The following is a 27,862-nucleotide window of genomic DNA, read 5'->3' on the forward strand; positions in this document are numbered from 1 at the left end:
TCCTTCATTTTAACAATTTAGCAAACTTTTTCCTTTGTTTCTCTATAATAATTATGAAAATGACAATAAACTTACAAAATAGTTTGATATATGCTTAAGTATTATTGAAGAAATTTGTTGATGAATCATACTATATATCGGAAACACATTATTTTTATTGGTCGAATGCAGCATCAAGTTTGTTTATACACAGAAAATGGATAGGATGACGACGATTCTTTGAATTAGTATCGGTGATTGTTGATGCTATGTTAGGGTTAAAAATCATGTAGTAGTTTCAAATTTGTTGACTAAAGAGGCAGTCATAAGATGAATCGTTCAGTGTTAGACTATCGGAAACCCATGACGCCAGAATACATGTCAAGGAAGTACAAATCCAATCATTAAAAGTGAAACCAATCAAAGATTTCTTTATCGATACTCCATGAAATGTGCTGATAACAAACGGTGTTCCAAATCAAAAGTCCAAAGGAAAAATACACAAATCAGGAGCAGAGCAAACAAGGACCTCTACAAAAATATAATTAGAGGCAGGATCAGGTGTCATGGAGGAGTGAGCATCCTCTGTTGATCGGTCACACCCGCCGTGTGCTCTTTGTCGTAATCGGGCAAACGGAAAAAATCCGTAGAAAATGCGGTAAATGATAATGGCCCAACAATAAGTATGATAAACGTATGATAAAAGTTAGTCAGCATTTGACCCAGCGGAAGATTGTTTTTGCTGACAAGGTCATTGTATCGACCATTGAACTTACGGAATGATGACTTCAATCGATACTGTTGATAATCTTATTTAATCAACTCGTTTGTCAATAGCTTGCTTTTAGAAATTGATAATACAGCATGCTCTTGCGTATCGAATCAACTGACAAAATCTCCATATGCAGGTGATGAAGGTATATTGCTACATAAGTAAGGAAAGTTAACGATAGAAAAATTTAACTCATCTCGTTTATCATGAAGTTTTGTTGTTAAGTTACCATAAATGTCTTTTTCTAGTAATATATCTAGATTTGAAACAGATGACTCAGACTCTGTGGTATCTTTTATTTCAAGTTCACTGGGGTATTGTGAGTCGACGTAAGAATGGACAAGTTTATTGTTGTGAATGGTTGTATAAAGTGTAGAAAAGTCGTGAGTTTTTGATGCTATGATTTCAGTAAAATTTCTTTGGAGTCTTTAAGTATATACATCTGATTTACACCACTTGTTTAATATACTGTAGTACAGTACTTGTGAAGTTTCTCCATAACTGCTGTTAGTATCTTAGTAAGGAGTAATGAAAGAGACATTGTAGAATATCATCTGTTTATACATCATCTGTTTATACCCGGAGAATTTCACATGAACAAAAAGGAACATCGTAGGTTCAAAATTGGAAAATGTTTTAATTTTTCTCCATTTCGAAGTACTCAGGAAACCTCGCACAATTTTTGAACGTCATCATCCGGGATACTCGATGGTTTTTGCAATGAAAAATCTTTATATACTGCCTATATTTGATTGTGTATTGTAACTTGAAACTTGAAGCGGTAGAAGGGGGATTTCAGAACAGATAATCTTTGGGGGTTGATTTCCATCAACTCTCCTATACAGTTACTTTGGCAAAACGGAAGTGAAACAGTGTTTGGACTTGCATGTAAGCACAATCATGAATCGAAAACCATCACCGCTGACAAGACTAAGTACTTGAAAATAATTTTAAAAAAATCGATGTAATATATTCAAAAGCAATGTTCTTTAAGGAAACTTATCTATAAATAACTTTTAAAAAATCAGTTTTTAATGGTACCGGTAGTCGTAATTGTATGTATTCCTACGCCAGATTAACAAAAGCACCATTTCTATAGCGGTAGCGTTTGTTATCAAGGGCAGGTTATCCAATATAAAGATAAAACAAGTACGGGTGTTGTCTAGACTTAATTATTTTGTTTGTTAAAAAATTGTTTCAATACAATTTTTTCAACAAAATATGTGTGAAAGTATTCAAATACAGCTAAGAAACTACTTGCATGCTAAATTACATATCGTTGACTTCAGATTAAATAATAATCAATAAAATCAACTCCCGTCAGTACTTCAGTACTTTGATTTTATTCTAGTGAATGGATGTAGTTTGGGCACAAAGGTATTTATCATTATCGAGATATTACGCAAAAAGTGGTGGAAGAAGAAACTTTGAACAAAGTATAGAATCCTGTGTTCGGTATTGCTTTGAAACAAAACCGTGCAAACGGTATAAAAGTCGGGAAGGTTTTCTGAGAACCAGATGAATAGCTATTTAATCGAGGAGAATATAGGATTTTAGCAGTATAGTTTTTAAAAAGCTGATTTTTGCTTTTTCTTTATATGTTTAATGTTTGAACTACCCGATTTGATAACAATGACATGTATTTAATTAAACGGAAAATTCTCAATTTTTGGTGTGATTCAAAACAGTAATGTCCACACTTCATTTCATAACTACACATAATAAAAACACCCTTTAATTGCATTGCAGCGCACCGAGCAGGCTGACGCCAGGTTTATTTTTTAAACACATAAACAAGCCATTGGACAAGGCATTAATATTGAGTAGCATAAAATTTCAATATGTTCATCCATAATACTATGGTATAATATGATTAAAGCCTCCTCCGCCGCCCAGGAAAAACCATAGATAAAAAAACCCCCAGATGTTTTGAAAATACTATGGAAACTTGTGTATCCGCGGCCAAATGGGGAGTCAGCAAACATGCGAGTGGCGGCACCTCACTCTTTGAATAATTTATAGAAATAGGATATATGAAATACACCTATATATATATATATATATATATATATATATATATATATATATATATATATATATATATATATATATATATATATATATATATATATATATATATATATATATATATATATATAACAAAAAACACGACTTGCTCGGGACGGCCTGCGCTAGAAAGTGAACCTTACTGACAACCCATGAATCAATTCGAACACGTACACTCAGTACTGAAATTTCATTGGCTAAATACTCCATAACAAGGTAAACTTTGTAACCCCACACTTTCGTAATTGTTTACATGTCGTCAGGACAATTATTTTTCGCTGTACTTCGTAACGCGAAAATCTTTTATTAATCTTAGGTTTTTATATATTACAGTCAAAATAAGATGTTAAATTGCCCTTATGGATCCTTAACCTACCCGTTAGAGTCATGGTAACAAAATACATTAATAACAACATTTTCATTATTATCTTTTATGAATCATCACAATTAAAAACTACATAGTAGTTACAAGATCATTCCTTTTAGTAATCGAATCGAAACACATGAAATCAAGAACGTTTGAATAAGGTTTTGGTAATATACATATGATTTTTAAATACTAGAGATGGACTTCGATTGCCTTCTTGAGTCTATTTTTGGACCCCGTAATGAGTTTGAACGCAACCACTTCCTGTGCCTTCATTTCGCCGTGACTGACGTATAAGATGGAGTCTGTCATTCCGTCCCTAATATCTAGACCCTGAGGCCGCTTAAGTTTCATACAGGGTGTTAGAATATGACCGAGAAATTCTCCGGAGATAGCAAACATGCACACACGGTTATTATAGTAATCTGCAACATAGATGTTATCTTCAAAGTCTGATGTTATACCGTACGGGAAGCGGAATTGGCCAGAGTCCTGACCGTAAGATCCGAAACTGTGGAGGAAATTTCCCTCGGAGTCGAACACGTGTACACAATGCTTGGCGGAATCACACACGAGAATTTTTCCTTTACTGGTAACGTTAACGTACCGCGGCTCCTCAAAGACTATTGGTGCTTCCGGTTCGCCTCCGAGTCTCTTCAGTACCTCTCCATCCTGGTCCAATATGTAGACAGAATCCGTGCTTACGTCACTAACGATGATTCTTCCCTTCCTGTCAGTTGCTACCCCGGATGGTTTTACTAGCAAATCGCAAGCAATGTTTGTACAAAACTCTCCATTTGCACTAAAGATCGCGAGACACCCAGGTCTTTGAAGAGAGACGACGAGCTTTCCATTGGGAAGGACGGCGGTTGCCCACGGTTCCGTCCCGGGTCCAGTTTGAATTTCACTCATAACTCGCCCACTTCCATGAAAAAGAGTCACCCTGCAATTAATAATGTCTGTAACAACAATAGAACCGGAACTGACGTGCGAAACGGAAGTAGCATTGCGGAATTGTCCTTTTCCGGTTCCTCTTTTGCCAATTACATTGTGTAGATTGACATTTACTCCACTTGCGTCGATGTTTTCAGAGCAGACAGAGAAACGCCTTTCTCGTTTGTTGAATTGTCTGAATCCCACGGACGGACCTGCAACAACATTAGACGTATTTACATTTTCATTCACGAAAATTCAATTTATAGAAAACTTAATTCCAACCAAATTTTATTAAATTATCCCCGATATTCTGTCCATTCTAAATATACGAACCTCTTCTAAAACTTTCACAAAGACCCGGTGAAATACAATTTTCTGACGGACATCTTTGAAAACTCTCCCTAACAGAATCATCTGTAGCATCAGGAAGTCTGTTTGGGGAAGGGGGGTCACTTCGTCTACCTGTGAGCACCCAAATTAAATATTTGAGTCTGATACGTGTAGTTTCAATGCACTATATGTATACATGCATATCAGAAGCAATTGCTCACCTGATTTTGACACCGCAAGGCTTCCATTAGACAACGATCTTCCCCGAGTTGACCTTCGTGCACTTAATTCATCGAAAGAAATTTCCTCACTTCCGGAGACCTGTCTGGCGAAGCTTACCTCTGTAATGGAAATGAACATTGACATGTTTCAAATAGTGATATGATCATTTACTGCGGGACTAAACAACGTACACCCAAAGCAAATGTATTCCCAAACGACTCGGATTTCATATTACCGTAAATGCAATCAATGCAATATACAAATAACAAAATTATATACAATATACAAAAGAAAAAATTATAAAAAGACACCCAAGGATATAGTTTTAAGGACTCAAACCTTCAAAGGGCCGGGGGAGGGGGGGGGTGAGGCGGTTAAGGATTTATGAGATGACAAACTTACCCGTGGGGGTTGTAGCAGTGACTGACACTGGGGGAACTGTGACGATATCCGATGCAGTCGAAGGTTTTCGGGAGGAAGGACAACTAGCATATCCACTTTCTGTGAAGATGTCCGATGCAGCGGAAGTTCTCGTGGGAGGACAACTGACATGCCCACTTTCTGTGAAGATGTCCGATGCAGCGGAAGTTCTTCTCGTGAGAGGACAACTGACATACCCACTTTCTGTGAAGATGTCCGATGCAGCGGAAGTTTTTCTGGAGGAAGGACAACTGATATGCCCACTTTCTGTGAGGCTACCCGATGCAGAAGTTTTTCTGGAGGAAAGACAGCTACCATATCCACTCTCTGTTTCCCACTGGTTGACTTCAAGGGTAACTGTGAATAATTACGTATATTTATTCTCAAATATCTAAAAAGTACGATGTCAAATGCTTGTATATATTTATTAGGTATTTTACTATTAAAACTAGCAACCGTAACAACGATATGGCTCGCCTTATTATTTGCTAGTAATCAGGTCAAAAATATGCAAGACTTTACTGACTCAGGTATAATTTCACTACTAACCCATTGACTTTGCTGCATACTTATCGATATTACAAGATTTTGTTGTATTTTAATAACTTGATATAAATTAAGAAATGTTTAAATTCAACTATTAAATGAGTTTAATTAATATAATTATTTTGGAAAAAAAATACATTACGTTGAACCCGATGTCGCGGGAAAGTAGCTTGCAATTACGAAACTTATGAAAAAAAACCCACTTTGTTGAAAAGTTTACATTGTAAGTAAGTAAGTAAGTAATCGTTTATTATAGAGACATTGTGTATGACATTTATATTATACAAAGTATATTTCAAACAATCGTAATTTGCACCCGGCCCCTTGGACCTACATGTATAAGTCACTGTATACAATTGTAACTTTATACATGCATGATTTCAAATTTATATTATATTAACCTTTGGACATTGATAAATTACATTTCTGATGTAAAATGTTTTAAAACATTTACTTTTGAATATTATTTTCCTGAGCTGGTATGCAGAGTTTATAAATCTAGCAGTTTGTAATGGGAAATTGTTGATCAATGAAACAAATGAATATTGACTATTATCAAATTCTTCGAAATTCACCATGTAGAAATATATACATTTACAATTATGTATTTACAAGTATTCATACAATGCCTATTAACCATGTGGTTTTGAGCTTATAAACTATACTATAATATAATGTCCTAACTTTATGATAATATAAATATTGTTGATCAGAGTTTTGCAGTATATAATGTACACATCAAATAATGTCTTAACTTTATGATAATATAAATATTGTTGATCAGAGTTTTGCAGTATGTAATGTACACATCAAAGCTCTTAGTCACCTGAATCAATGCAAGGGCTCCGATCATTTGAACTTTTGTAGAAATTCCGAGATGGGTCAGTCACAGCAATGCTTTTATCTACCTCCGCTTCAATGGTGAACACAGGATTGGTCTCCGATATTGATCGAATACGGGACTTTCTTTCTGAAATGATCCATAATTATAGTTTTTCATTGAATGTATAAGGAACTTCTTCATATTTTTCACAGGGAGTCCGAAAATAGAAGTGTATAACGTTCATTTTAAATGGGCATGGTCACGATTTGGGTCAAATTTTATTTTTTTATTTTTATTGTTTACAATATTTTAGTAATGCATTTCTAATGATCAGTCAGATTTTGAGTGGCAGTCGTAGAATTCAAAGCAAGATACAGAGCTCACAATTCTTTGTTATGAAAACAAGGTTCGTGCCATGTTTTTGTTTACATTGGTTCAATATGCCGATAAAAACTCTTCTTCAAGTTGATTTTTTTAATCTGCTAATTCGTTTTAACATAAATAAATAGTCCCTAACGATTGTCACATTCATTTTAAGTCTAAACCTGGAATTTTCTTATCTACTTTCAAAATGTGAACAAAAAATTTGTTTACAAAACAAAGAATTGTGAGCTCTGTATCTCCCTTACTAACTCAACCACTGACACTCAAATGGTTGACTATTAGAAATGCCTTACTAAAGCATTGTAAACATTTAAAACGGATAAATAAATTTTGACAACAATCGTGACCATTTCTCTTCAAAATTAAAACTAGAACTGAAAACTTTCTAAAATTTTGACATTTTTGTTTTATATGCGAATTATAATAAATTTGGCAAGTCTTCATCACAAAACGTTTTATGAGCATTTAATTAAAATATGCACTGGTGTGGTCATACGGCTCACAGTTTTAAACCGTTACATAACTAACTGTATAGAGTCTTAATTGTGGTATTAATAATGTATTAAAATAAAGTATGAGGCTATGGTGAAGTGTTCCCAACGCAGCTATATATGTAAAAGTTGTTCCAAGCTTTAAATAGATAAAAAAAAAAATGGAGAGTGTTTTCTCTCTACACTGACATGTCTGACGCAAGTTTATAATTTTTATCTGAAAAGTAGACACTAAGTACGAAGCAATGTTCCAGCACAGAAAGTCCGATGTTACATTCTGTTCATAAAATCGGCTATAAGCAGGCTGTGACGGTCCGACTTAACGCCTTCACCAACTCTACACTTCCAAACTAATCTGTGTTAATTATCGTAATACTATTCTTTCAAAATGAAATCAAGAATTGGTAATGATAAAAACCATAGACTGAATCACCCAGCCGTATAGTTGTGATAACTGCACACGGCTACTGTCTTAACATGTACAGTTTACTGGTTTTTGATTTGTCTGGAGATTAAGTTGAAAAAATTGCAAAGACTAGTGTCTGTGGGATATTTTTGATACAAAAACGCATGTATCATATGCATGACTATCATTAGTTTACTAAGAAATTTATTTCAAAAGTTTCATATAGTCTTTTATCTGTCGCATTTAAAGTCTAAAATTCTAATCTAATCCAAAACAATATCTCTCCGCCTTTATTTATAGATTACATAAGAATCTAACTTCAATTTTTTTATATCAATAAATACACTTCTTATCGTTTTTTTTTTTTTCTCATTTGAATTCATTTGGAAGTGATGAATCAATAAACATGGATAGATCTAAATAATAATGGGTAAGGTCCTACAATTATAAAATATCGTAATTTCGTTAACGGCTGATACAATATAATCATATCCCAGTATTATTACAGGTTTACTATAGAATAATCTCGTTGCGTTTATCTACTCCATGATGCCTCGGTCACTGGCGTGCTCTGTGTGACCGTGATTCCCGGTTTCTACACTCATGGGCTTGGAATGCAGTTTGTTAAAAGTTCGTCTTTTTGATAAGATTAATCAATTCAATCTAATGCAAACAAGTTTTTCTTTATTTTTCTTTAAGAAAAAAGACAAAAATGTTGAAATGGAAAGATTTATAATCGTAAATATCGTTTATATTAAACATGGACAAAAACCCCGTGGGACCAAATTTATCCAAAGATATTACACTTCTAAACTTTGCAAATCTAAAAAGACGCGATAACTTTTTACAATAACTTTGGTGAAAATAATATTGCGTATCTCTACATAGGAACAATGGACATATTTCACCAAATTTATAAAAGTTTGAATTTCAACTTACTTGTGAAATGCATCATCAATATCTGGCTTCGGTTTTACAAATGAAATGATTATGTAAACTGCATTGTATGTAGCACGTGTTTAAGTAGCCCATTGATAGCGAGTATAAACAAATCAGTGGGCGGGTATGGACACAAGAATTACCTGCTTACAGATATAGGATATCGGCGGAAATACAACACCTTTATCAGTGGAACAGGTCAACAGATAGTTTATTCCCATTTCGCCTTTTAACTTCTTTAATAGTAAGCCTAAGTAAGTTCTGGGATAAATCAAGTTGAGATGAGAACTGTTATAAACATCAAAACAAGTACTAATATTGTTTGTATAGCATTACTGGTGTTATCAATAATATTAGATTGTTTGTTCTTTTAATAAAATATGAGTAATTAATTAAAAAAGGGAAAAGCTCTGATATAAAAATGTTTTTATATTGAAATTATTCATGAAATAATTTGATTTTTCGTGTGAATATTATTTTATATCAGCTAAATATTCTCAAGTAAATTTTCATATTACATTGAATGAACAGACCCCTTCCCATTAACGGAGAATAAACTCAATAGAAAACCACAGACACTTAATTATGTCTTTGTAAAGGGTTCAGGTGTTTTGTCCTTTTTTGCTACTTACTGATAAAAATGTGGTGCCAAGGAAATGACTTCTGAAATAATTTCAGTAATTAGAAAGTATTTTGAACGTAGTCTGTATGTGTAAATATTAGGTAAAAGAGTAAACAGTTTATATATATTTGTGACTTGTATATAACCTAAGTAACAATTGGGAGTATGAACCAGCATCGCCGTCACAGAAAACGCTCAAAGATTGGATGTTTACACTAATATTTTACACTAACATTCAGACTTTAAAAAAGGCAATCTCCCTTGATTTGAATTCCCAAGACACATTTTTTCGTTTCTTATCTTTAACTAGCTGGTTTTGATGTCCTAGGACCTTCTTTGGTTGTACATATACCCCCTTTTTTAAGCCGAAATGGCCTACATTGATAAGAAATGAATAATATGTGTGACCGAATTACCTCCTTCTTTGTAATACAGTCATCAAGGACGTAAGTATTTATACTTAGTATATATACGTTCCTGTAGTCACAAGCAGATAACTTGGACTCTTATACCAAAAGCTGGCTAACAAACACACCCGGAAGCTCAGGAGTTCTTCCTTACCCCGGAAAGGAGCATCGGCCGAGGGCCAACCGAACATTGAAGACTTTCTAAAAGATCTTCGAAGGCAGAGAAAAAAGAACGACAAGTGCGACAAGGGTGACAATCAGTAGTAAGTCAGCAATGTAACTCTCATAAACCTATGAACGATACGACATTAACTTTTTTCTCATTAAATGTTCGAGGTTTAAATACGTACAAAAAACGAACAATTCTTTTTGATTGGCTAAATGATGTGAAATATGATGTAATATTTTTACAAGAAACTCATTTTGTAGAAAATCAAGAATGTATATATAATTCACGATGGGTTGGTGAAATAATTAATTGCTATTCAGAATCAGTTTACAGCAGAGGAGTGTCAATTTTACTCAGGAAAAATAGCAATATAGAAATTATCAATTACCATAAATCACTAGACGGTAGAAGATTATTAGTCAACATAAGATATAATGAAAAAGTGGTAACTTTGGTGAATATTTATGCCCCAAACAACGAAAAAGATAGGGCTGATTTTTTCAAACGATTAATTTCTTGGATTAATAAAAATTCTCTAAACTTAGATAATGTTGTACTATGTGGTGATTTTAATTGCCAAATTAACAACGAATTAAGTGATAAAACTGTTAATATTCTAAAGAAAATTTTAAAAACTCTTAGTCTAAAAGATAGTTGGATATATTTTGGAAAAAAATCCGAACAAGGTTTAACTTGGTGTGATGGAGATAATGTCCCAAAAAGTAGAATAGACTATGTTTTCCTTTCAGATAGTTTATGTTCCATACTTAACAATATTATGATAAGAAAAGCTCCCAAAGTAGAAAATAATAGATTAACAGATCACATGGGGATAACTTTTAAATTATGTACCTCTGAAAATCCTAGCGGCGTAGGATATTGGAAACTAAATACCTCATTGCTTAACAATGAAAATTTTTGCAAACAACTAAAACAATATATTCGAGAATATAAAACAGAAATACAAGACCCTGTAAGTAAATGGGAACACCTTAAAATACGAATAAAAAACTTTTGTATAAACTTTTCTAAGAACTTGGCTAAAAGTAAGAAAAATCGTATAAACTTCATTGAAAAGCAAATAGGAAAACTAGAATCTCAGCAATACTCTGAAATAAATATGAACTATAAACGTTTATTAGAGAAAGAAATAGATGATTATTATGCGGAAAAATGCAGTGGAGCTTATGTTCGCTCTAGATCTGTTTGGTTAGAAAAAGGGGAAAAAAGTACCTCTTACTTTCTAAATCTAGAAAAAAGACAACAAACAAATAATACGATTAACAAAATAAAAGATGAAAATGGAATAGAATATACGACGACAACAGAAATAATAGATGTTCTTATGAATTTTTATGATAAACTGTATACAAGCAATGATATTGATATAGTTGATATTCAAAATTATCTCGATAGTATTAATTGTGGAAAAATCAGTGATAATGAAAAGGAAATGTGTGATGAAATACCAACATTAAATGAATGTAAAACTGCAGTTGAAAATATGAAAAATAATAAATCTCCCGGACAAGACGGTTTACCGGCAGAATTCTATAAAGCCTTTTGGGATGATATAAAACATATCTATTATGAATCTCTAATCAAGAGTATAGAAAATGGAATATTGCCTTTTTCACAAAGAAACGCGATAATGACTTTAATTTTCAAAAAAGGAGAAAAAACTAATCCCAAAAACTACAGACCCCTTAGCTTAACAAACACAGATTATAAGATATTTGCACACGTATTAGCTAATCGTTTACAAAAAATAGCAAGTAGATTGATAGGACGTGAGCAAAGTGCATATATAAAAGGACGTTATATTGGAGAAAATGCTAGACTAATACTTGATGTTTTTGAATATTACATGCACAACGACTTAGATGGAATATTACTCTTTGTTGATTTTGAAAAGGCCTTTGATTCAGTAGAATATAATTTTATGTTTAAAACGTTAGAAAAGTTTAACTTCGGAGATGAATTTATAGGAATGATAAAAACATTGTATAATGACCCAGTCTTTAAAATTAAAAACAATGGTTGGATATCGAAATCATGCACAATGCATAGAGGAATTCGACAGGGGTGTCCTGTATCCGCTCTCCTATTTATATTTGTAATTGAAATATTAGCAATTAAAATTAAAAATGATAACGATATTAAGGGTTTAACTCTGAATAAAAATGATACTTGCAATGATTTAAGTTTTAAAACCGTTCAACATGCGGACGACTGTACAAACATGCTAAAAGATACAAACTCTTTGAGAAAAGCAATAGAAACAATTACCGAATTTAGTAAGGTTGCTGGACCTAAACTTAACTTAGAAAAAACAGAGTGTCTGTTAACTGGTTCATTTATCGATATGTATTCCAACGATTCTCATATACATGGAATAAAAATAACAAAGACCTGTATAAAATCGCTCGGTATTTACCTGGGACATGATAAAACTGTATGCTATGAAAAAAATTGGATAAGTAAACTAGAAAAACTAGAAAAAATACTAAGTGTCTGGAAAAGACGAAATTTAACCATATTTGGTAAATGCACTGTAGTCAATACCCTAGCAATATCAAAAATATTATATAATGCCAATATTTTAGAAAACCCTAAAAGTGACTTTTTTAAAGCTGCTTCTAAACTTATATATAACTTTATTTGGAAAAAGCGAGACCGAATTAAAAGAAATACTCTAATTGGCAAAATTGAACAAGGTGGAATAGGTGTTATTGATATTGAAAGCAAATTTCATGCTGCTAAAGCATCATGGATAAGTAGAATATTAAATGAAAACAGTGTTATACATAGAGCACTTAGTGCAGTTATGAGACAATATAAACTTACTATCTCTGATATTTTAAAAACAACAGAATACAACTTTTTGGAATCATCATTTTTCAAAATGCTGAAACTTCCTGTTTTTTACGGAAATGTATTTTCAGCTTTTAACAGATGTAAAAAACAAAAAAATGTGAATACGCTAAATAGAGACGAATTCCTGAGTCAATTTATATGGAACAATAACATTTTCCAGTATGAAAATAAACCACTATGTTTTGAAAATTGGATAAAAAGTGGAATTTTGTATGTTAAAGATATTTTTGATGAAAATGGAGAGTTTTATGATATGATGTACTTTACACAAAAACTGGTTAGAAAAAACAATATCTTATGTGAATATATCATGCTTAGAAAAGCATTTAAAGCTTATAAAGAAAAATTTGACTGCAGCTATTCAAAATACGTCAAAATCAAGCATCGTGTATCTTTTTTATTTCGAAACAATACCGTTAATTCAGTTAACAATGTTAAAAGTAATTTTTACTATTCATTGTTTATTGATAAAAAGTTTCAAAAACCAATATACGAAATTAGATGGAGAAAAGTTTTTAACGACACATTATGTCTATGGGAAAATGTGTATATTGCAAAAATCAAAGAAATATATGAAAAAAGAATCTCAGAATTTAATTACAAACTCCTTCATGGTATATTGAACAATAATGTATGTGTCAGTAAATGGAACAAAGCTGTCTCTCCATTGTGCGAAGTGTGCAATGTTAACGAGGATATAAAACACCTTTTGTATGATTGCAAAATTGTCAAACATTTCTGGGAGAGAATAAGCATGTACTTAAAATTTGATGTCACATGGAAAATTGTTGTACTAGGTTTTTACAATGAAATTAGTGAGAAAACTTCTTTTTTGAATAACTTTTTGTCTTTCATTAGTTTTACAATATATAAATATAAAATGAAATGTAGAATTCAGAAAGAAAGAATGTGTGAGCAAGACCTAAGGCACAAGCTTAAAAATACTCTTTTTCTCCAGAATGTAATTATCACCAGTATTGGTAGAAATAAAAACGATTTTTATAAAAATGTTGGAAACTTTCTATAATTTCAAAACAGTATATGAAGTACCATATTTTTGATATATGATATGTGATACAGTAATACGATGTATGTTTATGATGAATACTAATTATTATAATTGTTGTACAATAGATTTAATATGTATAACAATAGTTGTTTTTTCATGCATGTAAAACTATGCTTATTACACAGAAGATATATTTATACGATACGAGTATCAAAATATGTATGTTTTGTGATGAAGAATGATTTTAATAAAAGATAAAAAAAAAAAAAAAAAAAAAAAAAAACTTTGACCTCCCTGAGCAAAGGTCACACCGCAATGCTATACGTACCACTGGCGTCGGAAGCAAATTGAAAGTGGGGGGGGGGGGGGGGGCTAGACTAATCCTCAGAAATATTGAGGACAAAACTAATTCCCAAAATCATGTAAATCCTAATCCGTGGGGGGGGGGGGGGAGGGGGGGGGAATTACCTTTACTTCCAAAAATAAATTTACCTACCAAAATTGTTTTCCCAAATCATGAAATTCCTATTCCGTGTGTGTAGGGGGGGGGGGGGGGTCCCCTATAGTATGCCTATTACTCCAACTTCTCAATCTTAGGCCTATTACTCCAAATTCTCAATCTTTCAAGGTAAGCCTATTACTCCAACTTCTAAATCTTTCAAGGTGAATTTAGGAACAATTACATTTCCGGCGAGAAAAAGTGATGGGGGGGGGGGGGGGGCTAAACCCTCTACGATGCTATGTGCCTAGTGGTTACATCTAACTTTGCAAAAAAAAGTAACTTACGAGATTCTTACAATGTATAATTTACAACTGTCTATTAGCTTAGAATTGAAAGTACATCAAAATGCATTCCATAAAAATGGCTGAATTATTGAAAAAAAAAACGTACATCGATGAATAATATCTAAACAGTTCCATTTGAATTTTTGTTTTATCACAAAGACACTGGAAAATGTAAAGTTAGTATGCGGGTAATTTTGTGGTACGTTTATATGAGCTATCCTGTTGAATTCAAGGAAATACGAAGAACAATCATTTATACTGGTGTCTCATAATATCGCGGTACTTATTTTTTTCCCTAAAAAAAGATATACCAAGTTATCATTTTCACATGTCATAAGTGCTGTTCAAAAAGCTTGTATTAGATTAGCTTTTCTGAGTAACATTAATTTCCCAACTTACGTAGTTTATTTTGTGTGCTATTTTTAAATCACAAGTCTTCTTCACCTTCAAAATTAGAGAGTTCTATTATAACGGGCAGTTTTTATTTTTGTTAAAATAAAATATGATTCTTCATGAAAGCAAAGTCACTTAAACTGGTTAGGGAATTAGATATACATTCTATTATGCTTTTTATGTAGTTTTTTTCATTCGATAAATTGTGGACTTTTGAACTTGCTTTCTCTCCGGAAAAAAATTTATTTGCGAGAAAAATTTTATTTGCCGATGTATTTGACAACCTTCTTTGCACTCATCCTGAAGTTGGTGCATGGACTCCTTGTGGAAATCGCGGAAAAAAAGGGAATCCTATTTTTTGGAATATACCGCGATACAACGGAACCCGCGATATATAATGAGAAGAGAGTATACACTTTTTATTTTCCCCCTCTATTTTATCGTAGACAGCCTCTCTAGAAATATGCATTGTCAACATGAAACAAGAAACATAATTCATCTTTTGTGGTAATTCTTTTGACGCTTGTGTCAAATTTACTAATTCTACCACACTGTTTTTTTACAATAGACAATATATTAATTGAATGAAACAATTAGAAAAAGCTGATTTCTACATAATTAAGTGAGCTAGAAAATTGTTGTCTGTCCAGTAATTTCAAGCATCGTTAAAAAAAAACAGCGAAAAAAATGACTCAGCATTTCAGAGTTGCAACAACTTACCAAACTGTCAACTTTGCAAAATACCGTCTTTGTTATTTGTGTTATTATTGACAGGAAACAATAAACAGTAAAATAGATTCACAAAAGAAAACAAAAATAACTTACCATCTTCTATAAAGCTTTTAAATAAACGATCTCTTAGATGCAGAAAGGTGAGGATGGACAGCTTCATCGCTCCAAGTCAATGCCCACTAAATCTCCCAGGTATGCTTTGTTTTATTAATCCGTGAAGTATTTGAATAATAGAGTCGTAAAACATAGCACCGCGTAACGTTTCCCGCAATGATGACAGATACGTTTTTAATTAGTGCCCTATTTTACAAATGCCCTTCTGTTGTGATGTAATGCGTGACTAGTTCTCTACATTAATTGATATTTTGGGATACTCTTTTTATGCAAATTTGCGTCCCTATGATCTCTCTATCATTTTTCCAATAAGTGTTCAAACTCTTTTTATTAGATGACATAATATGACATCTCAGGGTCTAATTAGCGGCCTATTTTACCGTAGTTTTTCTATTGATAAGTAATGCGTGACTACTTAGCTGAGTATATCGATATTTTTGGAGATTTTTTTACTGTAAAGCTGCTCCAGTGTGTAAGTTTTCTTTATCAAATAAATGTTCAAACTCTAAATAGAAGGAAAAAATAACAAGTTAAAAATAAAAGTAAATTCACTGTCTCTATCAAATAAAAATTTGTCTTATTGAAAAAATATAAATTTGTGTGTGCGTTTCTTTTTCGTAACATAGTAATAATCAACGAATTAAGACTTAATTAAGTAAGCGTCGTGGATGTTTTTTTTTTTAACATAGTTGGCATTACCTGTGGTCATTCTCATCAACTCTCTATACCAGAGCCATTTATCCCAACAACTGTTAACATTATTGGCAAGTATATCAAATCATGTATATTATCTAATTATGAATAAGTGCACTTTATATGGTTGGTTTTTTTTTTTGGGGGGGGGGGGGGGGGCTGATTTATTTTAATAGAATGAAAAAAAAAGCATTTTGTTTCGGAGAAAAATACGAATACATGTAAGTCTTCCCTACATCAATCATTTAATCTTAAAAAGTATATAGTTTATGATGTGAATGTGAAATACTGAAGTGTAAAACACTACGTAATATCTTGTTCTTTTGACAAAATAATTCGTGCGCACAACGATAATTATCTTTTCGTACTCATAATATTATAGGCTACAGTGTCGTCGGAAGCTAATTGACAAGGGGGCGGGGGACGGGGCTAGACTTATCAGAAATCTTGACAAGCCCAAAAAATGGAAGGGTGGGGAGGGGGGTAAGGGTTATGTTTAAATACAAAAGTGGGGGGGGGGGCTAAGCCCCCTAGCTCCATCCCCCCGGTTCGGACGTTGCAGTCAGACACTTGTATATCAATTGGTTAAACAAGTATTTTCCTAATTTGCACAATAAGCATCTACAATAGCATAAGAAAACACGATAATTTTATAAATCGGTATGTTCCACTGGTACTTTGTTGTTCTTATCTTTGTTACAATCAATCATATGTCGTAAATGCTCCACCGTACTTTAAGTATAAAATTGATAGGTGTGGTTTGATCTGCTAATGCTATTCAGAGTGCTTTATCATGTATTCTATAGATAAACTGTTTAATATTTACCCAGAGTTTTCTTATCTAGTATATAATTTACTTGCATTCAAACAATACATAATTGAAAAAAATGAATTAACAAAGGAAACTTAAAAAATTTGTTCTTATGTCTATGTAGAATTGCAGCGATGGAGATTGGCCCTAAAGACAACATACAGATATTGAGAATAGATCTCAGTCCAAACTACCTTTGGCAATGCTTCTCATAAGCCGTTGTAGGTCTGTATAGCTATCGTCCGATAAAATAAGGTGGAGGGAGCTTTGTCATTTATTTCATTTACGATTCACGTTAATAAAAATATTAAAGATTGAAAATTACAAGTCGCTACTTAACCCTATGCCTTGGAGCCAGGAAATATCGAAGATAAGCAAAGATGTATGTTTTAGTGTAGAAACCTCGAACGAATCTGAGTGCCCAATGTTACTTTGCAGAAAGCATGACCTTTTTAATGACAGACTCTTGCATAGATTCAAATTTGTCAAAAAAATTACAACATTTCATGGCATATGATGATGCATACGCGTCTTCCTCTAGCTGTTAAAATATGCTTATAAACTTGTAAGATCCTTGAATAATGTCTCCTATCTGACATTGACATTTCTAGGAAATAAATATTGAGACGTTCTCTCTTCTTTCAAAATGGTTTTTAAGTAATTACCATGCATTAGATACCTAATTTTCCTTGACTCTCTCGTTCCCCCCGAAATTATATGTTCAGCATTTAATACAACAACATGTTCGATCAATTATTTATGTTAGATTTAGTCAATATATTGGTACTAATTTACTTTTTTATGGCAACAACAACCTACCTTTTCATATCAACAAAAACATTTTTGCTTCTGTACAAAAGTTTATAGATGAATTCCTTGAGATTTAAATAATATTTCTTTGTGTATATCAATATTATATTTTCTTTTGTTCTAAATTTATATGCATGATAACTATATATTGTTATATTTAAGGAGAGGAACTTGTAAGTTGTTAGAACTTGTTTCTAATCCTTTTGTTTAATCAATAAAACATGTTCAAAATAAAACATTTAATACATCAAATATTTTTTATGCAAATACAGGAAATGTATGACTTTCATGTGAAGGGGATGGGCCCTTCATGATGTTCAGTATTTATTTGATATCACAAAATAGTTTGCGATAAATCATATTTTTTGCCGATCTTTAACGAGTTTAGATTCTTTGCCACTTTTGGAAAGTTCTTGAGGACAGTCAGCGCAACTTCAGGAATGATTTGTGGAAATCAAGCTGCGTACTATTGCAAGGCAACTAATGACCTTAGACCGAATTTATAAATGGGAAATATTCATCAGCTACAAAAAGAGTCAACTATAAGCCGGTAAAATATTCTAATGGCAATTAAATACTAGTAAGTTCGGAATAAATGGATTTGTAAACATTCAAGTACATTGATGAAGATCGTTTTAAGATTTAAATAAAATGGAAATTTCTTTTGTAAAACCAGCCTTGTAATCAAAGTGCGTTTTGAATGTACCTGATTCTACCTTTCTTCCATTTGTTTAAACTTATTATTGTGCGTTTTACTAAAAGTTACTAATACGACATGTCACCTGTAAAAAAAAAATGAAAGTAAGTTGGTAAATGATATCTGTGTTTATTATCATTATGTGACCTACAGTCGCTGATGAAGTGGAATGAGACAGAAAAGGTTATGACAGTTAATTTACAGAAATTAATGCAGAAATTCAGTCGGACCTTGGCGGTTAGGAAATGACTTGAAGGGCGGACTTTAAGCTATCTGCAGAATGTTTGGAGGATCTTTCTCGTGAGAAACATAGCAGAACAGTGTTGATAAAGTGTATACACATGTACATAATTTATTGTTGATTAGTAGGTTCAATAAACTGCACAGAAGGAACGGCTAAATCTGACGTATGTATAGGGATGTATATATGTTATAAACTCTACTTAATACATTATTACTACATGTATATGCGTTCCCGATAAAACTGAAATCCGTTCTTCATATCAGCTAATTTTCGATTGAACACAAAGAAGTTCATGTATAGTTGACCCTAACCGTGTAAAATTTAAAACGATATTTAACAATGTAAGTATCATAAATTTAAAATAACATTTTCACTGAATACATAATTAATATAACTGAATAATGCTAGAGAGTGCTTTAAGGTGGCTCTATACACCCACAGTTTATTCCAATTTTCAATAGAAGACCACAAAACATATACTTATCAAATATTTAAATGATGATAGGGATACTATAGGTATTTTAAAAGAATTTTTTAATGTTTTTTCATGTTTTCGTAAAATAATTTTAAAAAAATTAACTATTAACAAATTGAGAGAATTTTTTTGTCATATGATGGATATTCCCTTCGGACACCTAAAAAAATATAACACTTCTTAACATTCAATAATGTTATTATTGCAATTTTTTTAGTATTTCCCCAAAACATAATTTTTCATATTTTCTTTCTCTGTTGACAAATCATCTTAAAAAGCTACTTGATGTTATAAGAAAATGTATTTTAATAAATGTGACATAAAAAATTGAATGAAAATCACTGCAAATAAGCACAAAATTTTTTTTATTTTTATTTGGTATGAAAGTTCCTCAGGTAAGAGTTATCGTTCCTAAGTCCCAAGGCCCAAACACCTTGGGACTTTTCATTTCTGAGTTGAAGAAAATTTCCTAAACATCATGTTGGAATAATAAATACATACGTATTTCATTATAGGCTTGTATAAGCGAATATATTCGCTTTAATGCAAAACTAAGTCAAATAAATAAAGGGGAAAATTAACTAATAGGATTTATGTATCCCAACCTGAGAGAAATTCAAAGCCACCCTTCCATCCTCTTGAGGTGGAAAGGAATATCTGTCGCTATTAATGTGGATTAAAGTATATTATAATTGAAATACTTTCACCGGTTTAGAATTTTCTTTCACAGTATTCAACCAAAAAATACGTCTTAGAAAATTTTGGAAAGTTAAAGATTTTATTGTCCTCAACGGGATTCGAATTCATGACCTACAGGATTGTAGTGAAACCACTAACCCACTGTGCTACGCTGTAAGATGTCGGTAATGGGAAAGAAACTATTTAAAAAACTATACTTGATTTTATTGTTTATTTCGATAAATACTACAACACAACGTGAAGGTGTCAAATACCACATTACTTATAAGTATAATGAATTTTTCAAATAAATTAAATCTATTCATTTAACAATTTTTTCAAAAGAGCGGTCCCCATACAATTCGCCTCAGTTAAAACGAGCCAGTACCGGAATTGCATGCTTCCAGATTTACTTTTTTGCGTACTGCGTCATCAAAAAGTGGTGTATAGAGCAACCTTAAAGACTGTTTTATAAAACCAAGGAATGCGTATATTTATACCCGGGAAAATGGTTGAAAGTGGTTTTATCGTGATTCGATTTCGTCAGTAGCTGTATGAATACAATTGGAATTCTAACGAAAACCCGGAGAAATATTCACTAGATATAAATCTATTTTCATGTGTAAGGAGGCCGAATGGTCAACACATTTACCATCAGATCTTCCTTAGATTTTATATACGATTTGTTTAACTATAAACTATCGTTTAGTAAAGATAAATCCATAAAATTTAGTTTTGAAAATTTAAATATCCTGTTCTATCCTTATACAGAGCTCTTCTTTTTAGGGAGATTGATATAGCCTAAAAATGGCCACAACCATCCAGCTGTTAATGATCAACACATTTAAATTAACACACTTTTATAAATATGTGTATCCATACATATCTAGACATGTATTTGACACATTCAGTGTATTCAAATTGAAATACACAACAATACATAACTCACTTCAAAGAATGGTTTATATTCATAAAGGTGACACAAGTCAATACATGGTTTTAATTATAAGATATAACAGTACCTTGAAAATTGTATATAGGGGATCATTGAAATCTATAACAGTATAAATTAATCAATGTCATATATTATATAAAGCCAAACACATAAGTATAATATATATATATATATATATATATATATATATATATATATATATATATATATATATATATATATATATATATATATATATATATCTATCTATATCTATATCTATATATATATATATATATATATATATGATATTGCATTTCACCCAATTTATTAATACTACATGTAGACTCTATCATATCTGTATTTCAGTGTTTGTAGTGTGTAGTACATGTAGTGTTAAGTACAAGTACTAGATCAATTCTAAATGTACAACAAATGTTAAGCAATATTTTTACATGTATAACAAATCTACTATTTTCATACTTCTTGCAGTTTCTTGATTATAATAGACGTAACAATATCCTAGACTTACAATAAAAATGTGTTCATGTTCTATAGTATGGCAATGAAAAATAATGTGTGTGTATATATATATATATATATATATATATATATATATATATATATATATATATATATATATATATATATATATATATTTTTTTTTTTTTTTTTTTTTTAAGAGTTTGTATGATTAGAGAAAAAAAATAACATGTCAAAAATACTACTGTAATATATTTGTATACACATGAATTAAAATAAACCTTATAAAATATAAATTTTACCATGCATAAAATAAATATGTATATTATGCAACCACCTCGTAAGAATGTCATAATGCACATGTATTACTTGTACTTCAATAAGCAAATATCAATGAAGAAAAATATGCACCTGTTAATACTTATATAAAATTTAAATTTAATTGGCACAATCATACACATTAGATGTAGAATAAACCATTTCCATGGCCTGCAGACTATATAGGTCAAGATCTAGTCATTGAAATGTACAGTGCCTACAGGTTTCTGCAACCTGAGATATGAATATATATGTAAAATAACAAATACCTTGTCAAATAAGTTATATCAAAGCATAAATTTTATGTAAAGGTGATAAAAAATGTTTTATGCTGGCATTTTCATTGAAGTTGGAAAGAAACTGGTAAGTTGCTGATAGTAATTTAGAAAGCAATCATTTATAGCATTTCACATCTTCTGATAATATGTATATATCAGTACCGTATTTTGAAAAAAAAACCCTTTATTAGTATATTCAGATTATGTCATTTACAACTTCTAATTCTAAAGTTCATAAAAGTTATTTAGTACCAAATTATGAATAGTTTAGAGATTTTTTTATATAATAAAATGTGATCAATCTACAGACTAACAAAGATTTCAAAGACATGTGAATCAATTACTTTCCCTTTACCTCTTGGCATGATCAAGGTCTTCCTGAGTGTATAGGTTGTCAAGAAAACATTTCATTTCTTATATCACTAACAGCTAGCAATAAAGATCAGTATCAACTCATTACTAGATCTTGACCTTCAATACAACAGAAAAATAAATCAGTTTTCCCCATACCACACTGAATCAAATTTTGTATAATTTAAAATCACAGTAATGAGTTCTTCAGATTTACCTCCCTTGTCCCCTAGATCAGCCAGCCTGGCCTCTAGGTGCGACTTCTCACGACTCAACAACCAGCACAGATAGATGGTGTGGTGCAGCAGGGGCACCAGGAAACAGTCAGTGCTGCTGATATTCATACAGGACAATGCGGATTCTGCATATTTTAGTGCTGCCTCTCTGTCTCCTAGTTTTTGGTGGCACAGTGAAAGCACACAGAGTGTGCACACAACATCGCTGTGCTGATTGCCCTGTATGCTCTCCTGTACTGGGAGGTATTTTTCCATAATGCTTACACAATGAGAGAAATCATTTTTCTGCAACCTTTCAATACCTTCCTGGATTTTTCTTTGGTAAAGGAATTCCTTGAATTCATCAGAAAACCGCAGACAGTCTACTGTGAATATGTGAGTAAGGTAATGCTCAAATGCCCTGCTTCTCTGTGCTATTGTTTCACTGGTAAAATTTCCAATTACCAATTTTCCAGGAAAGGAGATATGCTCCATTTCCTTTGGAAACTTTTTCTTAAGTTTAGAATTTAGAACACTAAAATCAGAATATCTTTTTTCTATTGTTCCAGGAGTGCTGTCCCTTTCTCCCTCTGAACCAATGGAAAGTGTATATTGCTGAAATAACAAACAAACAAAAAACTAATAATCTCTTAATTTGTATAAAAAATGAAATTGTTAATATAATTTTCACAACACCCCCCTTTTCAATATAAAATATCAAAACAGAAACAAGTACCACAAAAGAAGATCTTCCTTCTTTCACTTTTTCTGCTTTGATCACCTCAAATATTACTGCTCTTGTTCCTGGGTTGTCTCCCTTAACATTAACAATGCAGGAATTTTTCTCATGCTCTGTAAAATAATATCAAATGTAATGTTAAAGTAATTTCATAGAATATTGACCTACAAAACAGTCCATGACTACATAGTTTTATATCTACATATTAATTGAGTGCAAATTTCTATGTGAGTGTTATACATGCATGGTTGTTAACATTTTTGGTAATTAATTAATCAATAACATCTATTGAAAGTTTGGAAAACTTCCACAATTACATGTTATTAGAAAGAATGTCCAACTGTTAAATGATAATGTCATTCGGTTTATCATTTAACTCAAATCAATAATTACAGTGTAAAGATTCTGTTCTCTTTGGAACAAGCTGTCTAATATTAAACATTTATCAACACTATTAAAAATAATCAAGTGTTGTTGAAAATGAACTTTAGACTCTTTGATGAAAAAGGGTGTACATATGATTAATCAATAATATATATACTATATAAAGAACTGATGATATCTTTTTTCAAAGATTACGATTCTCTTTATTATACCAGCTATCATTGTATATTTCGTCACTAAACCCATTACTATGTTGAATTTTATCTTTTAGAATGTTACTTGGTAACAAACATTATACTTTGTTTTGGTACTTCCTGGTTATCTATTTTGAGAGTTAAGTTTTCGCTGAAATTTTCAAACTCCTCTTCCTCCTCTGCTAAGAACCTGTCCTGTACATCCTCAACAGAGTCAAGAGCCTGCTTTAAACCACGACTAATACGGTTATCTCGAATAAAACTCATTCTCCGCTTACATCACAGCATCCGTGGTTTAACAATATCGTCATTCAAACTTCTCGTTATTTGTTTTGATTGTCTACTTTCATTTTCTCAACGGATGTTTTGATAATTCGTTCGATTAATCCTTAACTTTTCTTTATTTCAAGTTGGTGATTAAGCCTTAAAGAAGAAAATGAAACGTTGATACGTGATAAATGTATAAAATATTGCTTAATAAGTACAAATAGATATCTTTCAAACGCGTGCCAGGCAGAGTTCAGCGCGGCGTTGTTGTTGTTTTTTTTTTTCAGAAAAGGATAATTGCGTCTGCGCAACGATGTACGAACATTTTAACGGGATCAGCCATTTTTTTAAACAATTTATTTTTGCAAAATAAGCATAACTGAAGGTAAAGTTCATAATTTGACTGTTATGAATTATTTTATTTGCAAGTGTGTTTTCTCGGCGTAGTTTATAGATGATTAGTTTAATCTTTACAGATTTACAAGAGAAAAGTTTGGGGAGCATACCAAAATGGCGGCGTCCAAGGTGAAAAAATCCAGATTTTTTGAAAATTCTTTTGTTTCTAAGCTTATGAATAGATTAGACGAGCAAAGGAAGTGCAGTAGGTTTTGTGATGTTGTTCTGAAAGTTTGCGATACCAGTATTCGTGTGCATTCCAACATCTTGGCGGCAGCAAGTCCTTACTTCCACGCTTTCCTTGGTCAGGGGGAAGATGACCCAAGAGCTTTCTCTCAAAACACGCCACAAATTATAGAAATCCATATTGACAATACTGGTGACAAAGACTCTTATGGTGAAGCTGTTTGTCTTATTGTAGATTACTTCTATTCAGGAAAAATCACGGTGACATCAAACATTATAAATCATATTGCTGAAATATCTAAAATTATGTGTTTATACAAATTAACAGCATTTTGTGAGTGGTTTCAAAAAGAAGGGGGAAATGAAGATGATATATCGGAAGTGAGTGAAAAACACCTACCTCTTGAAACTGATGAAACCCAGAAGAAAAGAAATTGTAATCAAGAACATGCAGTGGCGAATCATGTTGACAAATGTATGCCCATTGTATCAAAGTGTACTGAAGATGAGAGTGAATCTTGCCAGCCTAAAAGAAAAAGAGGTAGACCAAGAAAGATAATTAGGACTGTTGAAAGTGAAGCAGAAAAAGATGTACCTTTGAACGAGAAAAACTGTTGTGCTATGGAGCAGTCAGATGAAGAAATGAATGATGAAAACACAGAGGATGAAATACATGTTACAGAATCTCCAACAAGAAGTGGCAGAAAAAGAAAACTTACAAGCAAAATGAAAGAACTCAAATCTATTGCCAAGTCCAAAGACAATCCCATTTCAGATTTAGGATTTGACAAAATCAGAGATAGGTATCATTGTGTGTTTTGTCCATATACAACAAATGTTCTGTTTCATTATCAGCGCCATAGCCAGTCCCATAAACGCGAGAAAAGTACAAAAAAGTACACATGTGACAATTGTGAATTTACCTGTGAAAAAGCAAAAGATTTACTCATTCACAAAAAGGAGCACCTGTATGAAAAATACCACTGTGACCTTTGCGAGTATAATGGTGAAACTAAGGAGGACTTTGAAAATCACATGAAAAAGCATGAAGATCCACTGCCATATTTTTGTAAATACTGTGATCAGAGATTCAGAACTAAAACTCAATTGAATTTTCATCACCCCAAACACTCTAAGGTAAAACCATTTGTATGCAAAATTTGTGACACTGGATTTAAATGGAAGCATGCGCTAAAAAATCACATGGTGACCCACAGCACCACGAAAGAACATTTGTGTGACGTGTGTGGATTTGCCACCGCTCACAAAAGTCAGCTTAAAGCCCACAAACTGGTCCACACTGGGGAGACTTTTAAATGTCCAGAGTGTAATTTTGAAGCAACACGAAGACAAAACTTGAAATACCATTTGCTGACCCATACTCGGGAGAAACCTCACCAGTGTGAGATATGTGGACAGTCCTTCAGTCTCATCAAAAACATGAAACGACACATGCTGTTACACACCAATGATCGACCTTACAAGTGTGATCAGTGCACCTTCAGCACCACTCGATTCGACAAGCTTAAGGAACACCTGAAAAAACAGCATGGTCAAGGGAAAGATACAAAAAAGAAACCCAAAGATCTCTCCAAATCTATGGGGTTTATTATGAAAAATGCCCAGAATTCAAAAATTGTGACAAGTATGGTTCCTACTGTATCTGAGACATCGGAGGTTGTAGATGTAGATGTTATGTCCACCATTCAAGCTCTCCAGATCCAGATGGAGGGCACCAAGGTAGTGGGGCGACAGAATGAGGGGGAGGGGTTATTGATGCAGACCCCTGGGGGGAGTATTCAGCCAGTCACCCTCACCAAGCTTCAGGAGGATGGGACAGAAATTGTTTACCACTTTGTTCAACTGGAAACAACTGATGTCTTATCCTAAATGATTTTCTTTTGCATTTATACATGTTTGTTATGGCAAGTCCATTGTTGTCCTGGTTAATATTTATTGTTGATTTTTAGTAATGGTTTCCTATTGATAAACATTTTAATTTTTGTGATAGATGTATATAATCATCTGATATTGTCATGATGTCATACTTATTCTCATTTCTGTCCAATTCCAATAAATTATGAATGTTTGGTACTGTTGGTTCAATGTTGGTTTTTTTAATGTGGCTTTTTCCAATTATTAAATTGCCAGCTAATGATAAAGGAAAATACATATGCGACCAATGGGCAGTCTCCAAGCAGTTCATGATAAGCAAACTCTCAATTTCTATTTCCTTTCTAGTTTGTGATGAGATGGAAATGGGGTTCTATGGTTAATGTGTTAAATTTTATTTAGTCCAGTGCTCAACAAATGAGTAAACTCCATACAAGAAGGAGAGGACAGAAATGCGTTCACATTGCGTGCAGTGCCGTGCACCGAATCTCGTGCTTAGATGTAATGGTTACAAGAACCATTTGTCTCTCTTTGACTTAATAACTTAATTTCTGTCTCAGAAATTTTTTTTCTCCTGTTCTAAGTAAGTGAATACTTTTTATATGATCCTCAACAAAGAAGGTGCGGTAGCCGTAAATGAAGTGTTGAATCACGTATCCAGGTTTATTTAAAGTTTTCTTCGGTATAATTAAATACCTTTTTACTGACTATTCAGGCAAGAAGCAAGCAGAGAATAATACGTGGCACAATCTGTATCAAATCCCATACCAACCCGAGACTCCAGTATGAAGGCCAGAGAGCTGATATTGGCGAGGGTGCAAAAACCTTGTATTTTATACGAAGAATTTAATAAATATATAATTATTGTACCCTTCTACAGCGACCATTACATCAGCTCCATCTCCGGAGCACCGCTCCTGATAAACATACTGATGAACAAACATTTCTAAAACAGATTATTTATGCACCTACACTACTGTACAGAACACAAAATGTATTTTTGATAACGCAAAGATATGATAAGG

The 27,862-nt window shown here is 32.4% G+C and overlaps 3 protein-coding genes across 3 annotated transcripts; 1 reads left to right on the top strand and 2 right to left on the bottom strand.

Moving 5' to 3' along the window:
• Positions 1–3,233: 3,233 nt before the first annotated feature.
• LOC128190474 (uncharacterized) lies at positions 3,234–8,804 on the bottom strand. The gene is made up of 6 exons (XM_052862547.1): positions 8,683–8,804; positions 6,466–6,609; positions 5,076–5,450; positions 4,673–4,792; positions 4,455–4,583; positions 3,234–4,333 (listed from the first exon to the last, which is right to left on the bottom strand). The coding sequence occupies exons 1-6, from the start codon at positions 8,696–8,698 to the stop codon at positions 3,378–3,380; spliced, it is 1,740 nt and encodes a 579-aa protein (XP_052718507.1). The 5' UTR covers positions 8,699–8,804; the 3' UTR covers positions 3,234–3,377.
• Positions 8,805–21,813: 13,009 nt separating this feature from the next.
• LOC128189191 (sorting nexin-20-like) lies at positions 21,814–24,533 on the bottom strand. Its single transcript, XM_052860696.1, has 3 exons — positions 24,200–24,533; positions 23,515–23,630; positions 21,814–23,393 (listed from the first exon to the last, which is right to left on the bottom strand). Exons 1-3 carry the CDS (start codon positions 24,360–24,362, stop codon positions 22,707–22,709), a joined length of 966 nt encoding a protein of 321 aa, XP_052716656.1. The 5' UTR covers positions 24,363–24,533; the 3' UTR covers positions 21,814–22,706.
• Positions 24,534–24,643: 110 nt separating this feature from the next.
• LOC128189190 (zinc finger protein 239-like) lies at positions 24,644–27,038 on the top strand. The gene is made up of 2 exons (XM_052860695.1): positions 24,644–24,747; positions 24,839–27,038. The coding sequence occupies exon 2, from the start codon at positions 24,873–24,875 to the stop codon at positions 26,832–26,834; it is 1,962 nt and encodes a 653-aa protein (XP_052716655.1). The 5' UTR covers positions 24,644–24,747; positions 24,839–24,872; the 3' UTR covers positions 26,835–27,038.
• Positions 27,039–27,862: the final 824 nt, after the last annotated feature.

Source organism: Crassostrea angulata, chromosome 6, assembly GCF_025612915.1.
Source record: "Crassostrea angulata isolate pt1a10 chromosome 6, ASM2561291v2, whole genome shotgun sequence".
Classification (NCBI taxonomy): domain Eukaryota; kingdom Metazoa; phylum Mollusca; class Bivalvia; order Ostreida; family Ostreidae; genus Magallana; species Magallana angulata.